This window comes from Silurus meridionalis, chromosome 3, assembly GCF_014805685.1.
Source record: "Silurus meridionalis isolate SWU-2019-XX chromosome 3, ASM1480568v1, whole genome shotgun sequence".
Classification (NCBI taxonomy): Eukaryota; Metazoa; Chordata; class Actinopteri; order Siluriformes; family Siluridae; genus Silurus; species Silurus meridionalis.
The window spans coordinates 3,214,779-3,221,300 of record NC_060886.1 but is presented as its reverse complement, the minus strand read 5'-3'; the positions used below and the strand labels follow the sequence as shown (position 1 = coordinate 3,221,300).

Sequence of the window (6,522 nt, the reverse complement as noted above, 5' to 3'; positions counted from 1 at the left end):
CAGCCAGAAATCCAAGCTGCTGTTAACATACACTACATAGAAGAAAATGTTTGTAGACACCTGATCATAAGACTGCAATGTGCTTCTTGTTGAACATCCCATCCAATATCTCCATTTCCTTTTATTATTAGCTCCATTCTTCTGGGGAAATGTTCCACTAGATTTTTTGCTTATTCATAACAGGGTGTTAGTAAAGTCAGGTACTGATGTAGGTGAGAAGACCTGGGGAGTTTTCTCTATAGCAGGAGCTCTTCTACATCCTCCCAAACTATGGAAAGCAGATCTTCTTGGAGCTGGCTTTGTGCACAGGGGCATCATCATGCTGGAACAGATTTGGGTCTTCAAGTTCAGGTGATTTAATGCTACATCATCCAAAGATGTCCAAAACTATTCTGTGAGAAAAGAACCACAAATGGCTGGAAAAGTCAGGGGTCTCAATACTTGACTCTGAGGAAAACGCAAAGGAATGAAGCGCTAAAGCGAGATGATCCCACAAACCGATTTATGGAATTACTACACCTGAAACATAATGGACTATGTTTATTTTTATTACTGATTCATACTGTTTTTTTCCCATTAGATACATTTCATTTTACAGAAGTTCTTTACATGTGCTTAAGTGGCTTGAAATGAAAATGAGACAAGACAAAAAAAACAACAAAAAAATTGTGATCCACAAACACTCAATATCAAACAGGAATAAATTCCATTGTAGGAACAAAAAGTGTTATGAAAAATCCACAAAAAAATGTTGCTACGATGACAATTCGCATTCCATTCAATACGGAAAAAGTGGATATAGTTTTGGGAATGTAATACTTAATTCTGATTGGACGAGACAACCGTCACTCAAGATATACAGGAAGTATTGCTGGCTGAGGCTGTAGTCGAGTCGTTGAATGAAAGGAAACTTTTGCAGATTTAAAGTCACACGGTTAAAAATCCTGGTGGAAAGGCGATATCTTGAGTGACAGACGTCTCGTCCAATCAGCATTAAGTAAACCATCCGCATAACTATATCCACCTTTTCCGAATTGTATGAATCGTTGGCATAGCAGCATTTTCCGAAACAAAGTGGATTTTTCATTAAAATAGTTTTTTTTTTTTTTTTTATGTAAAAGTTCCAACAAAAGAATTCCGAGTAAGTATGTTTTTCAAGTACGTTCATTTCGACAATTCAGACAAAATCGGAAAGGCAGCGATAGAATACTTACGTCCGATTGGATGAGACATCTGTTGCTCAAAGTATCACTTTTTTTGCACAATAGTGCGGCTTTAAACTTAATAAAACTGAAAGTTTCCTTACATACAAACAAATTGACGTCTGCCTCAGTCTGCTGTACTTTCTGAATATCTCGAGTGACAGATGTCTTGTCCAATCAGCCGTGAGTATTTAATCATTAAATTTCTCATTTTGTCTAAAATTGTCGTAATGAGCACCAGGACTCATATTTCAACTTGGGGGACAAATCAGAGAAGAAGAAAGTATGTAGGAACTTTTGCATATTAAAAAAAAAAGTTTTCATGAAAAATCGACTTAGTTCAGGAAAAATGTTGCTACGACGACAGTTGAGACAGTACGGAAAAAAACATTTGCGAATGGTTTACTTATTGCTGATTGGACGAGATATCCGTCACTCAATATATACAGGAAGTACAGCAGGCTGAAGTCGAGTCGTTTGAAATGAAAGGAAACGTTTGCTGGTCTTTTTTTTAAAGATTTGAAGACATTAGAAATCCTGGTATAAAGTGATATCTTGAGTGACAGACGTCTCGTCCAATCAGCCGGGAGTATTTTATACGTAAAAATCCTGTTTAATCTGAAATGTTTTATTATTGTAGTGTTTTCTGGCTTTACCGGAAAGCCATTTAATTGTCTTTTTTTTTTTTTTTAGATCTGTGTGATCTTTCTTTTTATGGTATTTTGTGGGCAGGGCTACACAAAAAAAACAGCCAAATTCTTGGAGGGCGTGATTGGAGAATCAATTGTATGAATATCGAATTTCACAATGTGGTTTCCAAAAACGTCCTCGCAAATACATACGCAGTAAAAGAGGGATCTTTTATAGTCATGACGCAACACTGACGTGATGCAAAAAAATAAAAAAATCAGGGACGTGATGCGATACATTCATGATTTGTATCCCGTCACATTAAGCAAGTCAGAGCTCAGGTACAGGAAGCAGGCTGAAGGCCCTGATGCAGTCCAGCAGCCATGATGAAGGAGCTGACCACACTTTGCCCAGACGTACCGGGCCAGGCCTGGTGGAGCTCTGTGGCTCGTACAGCACGTAGTGAGTGCAGAACGCCTGATCCGAGTCGGGCTGAGCGTGATACGCAGCCGCCATCACCGTCTGAGTCACGTCACTGTCGGCTTTGGGCTGCCGGCTAAGCATCTGGCCTCCTCCTGCCCTCACCAGCTGCACCAGCTCGTCTCGCGGAGGCTTGTGGAAAGAGCCAATCAGGTAGAAGAAGCAGCCGTTGAACAGAGGAGGCAGCTGGGAAGAGGAAATAAAGCAAATGACTAAAAGAAAGAAAGAAAGAAAACCGGCGTACAGCTGAATACTCGATTTTGTGGTGTTACCTCAGGCTACGGGAATGGAATCGCAACGCGAGGAGGGTTGAACATCGGTCAATGCGTTATTTTTTATTCTTAAATGACTGCTCTTTTCTTCCTGACCTCCATTCCCTCCGTTCAGCTAAATGCCACACCAATACACCCCCAGCCCCCCATGCACTTCTTTTCAACACGCTGTGAAGCAAAGCAGCGTGGGAGGGAAAAAAAGGGAATTACCTGCTACATCTCCTACAGCAGGAAAAGGTGCAGACTTGGCAACAGATTTCAGCTAAGACCAAGCGAACATTTAGAAAATAACGTAGATGATTGACATAGATTTGTGCTCATTCAGATACAAGGGTGTTAGGAAAGTCCGGTACTGATGTAGGTGAGAAGACCTGGGGAGTTCTCTCTATAGCAGGAAATCTTTTACATCTTCCCAAACTATGGAAAGCGGATCTTCATGAAGCTGGCTTTGTGCACGGGGCATCATCATGCTGGAACAGGTTCGGGTCTTTAAGTTCAGGTGATTTAATGCTACATCATCCAAAGACGTTCAAAACTATTGTGTGAGAAAATAACCACACATGACTGGAAATGTCAGGGGTCTCAATACTCGACTCTGAGGGACACGCAAAGGAATGAAGTGCTAAAACGAGATGATCCCACAGACCGATTTATGGAATTACAACACATTATATTATATTATATTATATTATATTATATTATATTATATTATATTATATTATATTATATATTATATTATAAGGAATTACTATTTAAATAAATAAATCAAAACCTGAACCCGATCACGCGTGTTCCAACCAATCACGTGTTTATTTGATCTTTCTGTACGCAGCTCATCATTCCATACATAACATTTTAATATCTGATTTGTGATACTGAAATACACACATCAACTTTCTTATTTAAATAAACAGAAAAAGAGAAAAAATATTTTTCCACAAAGTTGGATTGTACATGATGTCTTTGGATGATCTCATGAAATTTTCCATTTAGTTAAACTAGGAGACCCCTTTCCAGAGTGACAAAGCCCATGTGCACAAAGCCAGCTTCATGAAAATCTGCTTTAAATGGGTTGAAAGATGTGGAAGATCTCCTGCTTATAGAGCTTCAACCCTATTGGGATGAATGTGGACACTGAGTGCACCGCAGGCCTCCTCACCTCCCCTCACCCACACCAGTACCTGAGCACAAATCGCCACAAAAACTAGAGCAACAACTTCCCAGAAGAGTAGAAGTTATTGAAACAGGAAATTGAGACTCGATGTGAAATGGGGATGTTTAAAAAGGAGCACAGCAATCTTATAGTCAGGTCAGGTGTCCACAAACTTTGTCCATATAATGTACTATAGATTAATAGAGTAAGGGAAAAGTTTCCTAAAATAAAAACGCTTTGATGAATTACAGATACGTGAAAAATTAAAGATGAACTTAATTAATGTAACAATAAAAAGAATATAATATAAATATATAAATATCTCTCATTAGGCACATAAACTATAAACTAATTTTAAGTCTAAATTAATGTGAACGCTAAAAAATGTTTCTAATTCCATATGATTGTACATTAATATATACACAAATTAAAAGGTGTTTTTTCATCATTTAGTCATTTTGTAATTTTTCATCTTTCCATTTATGGAGATTTGTGGGTGTGGCTTAACGAGAAACGGTCATTTGCATCAGTTACGATAAAAACGGGTTTAAAAATTACCCCAATAAAATAAACAGTATAGAGTTTATACCATTCTCATCTCTTATTAAACCATTTATAAGCTACAGCTATGATCTAAATCTTGTACTTAAGCAAAAAATTTAGAAATCAATTATTTGTATTTTTTTAAACCCTCCCCTCGGCAGACAACCCTTTTTCCTGTAATCATCGCCCCCGAGAGAGGAACAAAGCTTTCTAAATGACCTGAGATCTATACAACGACGATAATAAAAGCCCGAGAGAGACATAAGGACGGAGACGCTCAGAGAACAGGGACGGCATCTTACGACTGTGTTATTACTCCTCTGCTCTGTCAGCATGTTCGTGCCTGTGTCAGCATCACTCACCAGACTGACTCGGTTCACTCGAGCCCTCTGTGGACCCTCAGCCGTCTCGAACCTGCTCTCGTCTATCCAGCAGCCCTGCTGCAGACACTCGTCCAGCCCTGAGACACACACAAGTCCATATAGTCAATATATTTCTACATTTCTACTGGACAAAAAAAACATGGCAATTGTTTACACTGTCAGAATAATTACTGCAATTGTTCGCTGCTTGGGGCAAAAAAAATAAATGTCTTCTTCATCTACAGACTTAACGTTTCTCCACCAGTTCAGATTCACCGTGACCTCAATTCCCATGTCGGAGGTCTCCAAACAAGGCCGCAGCGGACACCACCTCGACCACACTCTCCTGCTATATAAACAGTATCTCACAAAAGTAAGTGCACCCCTCACATTTCAGCAGCAGCTCAGGTGAATTCATGGCCAGGAGGATTAAGGCAGTGCTACATAACAATGGTGCTCACACACAAAACACTGGACACAGTTTTGACATGTTCACTGAGGGTGTACTCACTTTTGTTGCCAGGTATTGAGACAATAATGTATATTGAGTTATTTTTAAAGGACAGTATATTTATACTGCTGTACAAACTGCACATTGACAAATATATCCAAGTTTAATTTCTATATTTTTGTCCATTGAGAAGATACTAAAATGGGTGCTGAAATGTGAGGGGTGCACTTACTTTTGTAAAATATATATTTTTTTATTTCACCATGTCCAATTTGATCGGTTTGTGTATTATTTGACCGCTGTGTGTTTTTTGACCTCGCACCTTGTGTTGTTCACCGAACTTTTATTAAAGCCCCAAAGCCTGCGACTGCAGTGTACACTGCGTAACCCTGACATATCATGTATTCTTATTATATACAAACCCGATTCCAAAAAAGTTGGGACACTGAACAAATTGTGAATAAAAACAGAATGCAATGATGTTTCAAATTTCAAAATCTACAACATAGATGACATATCAAATGTTTAAATTTTATTTTAGGGGAAAATGAGTTGATTTTAAATTTCATGGCATCAACACATCATCACATCTGGGACAAGGCCATGTTTACCACTGTGTGGCGTCCTCGCTTCTTTTTATAACAGTCTGCAAACGTCTGGGGACTGAGGAGACAAGTTGCTCAAGTATAGGAATGTTGTCCCATTGTTGTCTAATACCGGCTTCTAGTTGCTCAACTGTCTTAGGTCTTCTGTGTCGCATTTTCCTCTTTATGATGGGCAAAATGTTTTGTATGGGTGAAAGATCTGGACTGCAGGCTGGCCATTTCAGTACCTGGATCCTCCTTCTACGCAGCCATGATGTTGTAATTGATGCAGTATGTAGTCTGGCGTTGTCATGTTGGAAAATGTAAGGTCTTCCCTGAAATTGGTCCTCCAGCTGTTCCTTATAAGTACATTTAACTTTTCCGGCCTCTTATTGCTACCTGTCCCAACATTTTTGGATTGTGTAGCTCTCATGAAATCCAAAATAAGCCAATATTTGGTATGCCATTTCAAAATGTCTCACTTTCAACATTTGATATGTTATCTATATTCTATTGTAAATAAAATATAACTTTATGAAATTTGTAAATGATTGCATTCCTTTTTTTAATCACAATTTATACAGTGTCCCGACTTTTATTTGGAATCGGGTTTGTATTCTTGGAAATGTAATAAAACAAAATATTTAGATAAATACTCTGGATATTTGCTCTGGATGCAATTTTTTAACCTTTCCATTAGCGATTTCACCTCATATCAGTTCGCTGTAATATCGAATCGATAGATCCACATTTTCGAATCGATGGATCTTTGATTTCCTTATCTCAACCCGGCACCTTGAAAAGCCACACAGCCTCAGACACACACATCACTTAAAAGGCGGTGT

General features: G+C 38.6%; 1 protein-coding gene across 2 annotated transcripts in view; it reads right to left on the bottom strand.

Annotated features, from left to right (window-relative positions):
- Positions 1-530: 530 nt before the first annotated feature.
- The window catches only part of bard1 (BRCA1 associated RING domain 1), a 29,978-nt gene continuing 23,986 nt past the window's right edge, over positions 531-6,522 (bottom strand). The window contains exons 10-11 of one of the 2 annotated variants that reach the window (XM_046845772.1): positions 4,643-4,740; positions 531-2,498 (exon numbers count right to left, since the gene is read on the bottom strand). In XM_046845772.1, the coding sequence (XP_046701728.1) occupies positions 2,163-2,498; positions 4,643-4,740 (434 nt within the window). In that variant the 3' untranslated portion in view covers positions 531-2,162. The remainder of the gene's footprint in view (positions 2,499-4,642; positions 4,741-6,522) is intronic. The other variant, XM_046845773.1, reaches the window with a different exon arrangement.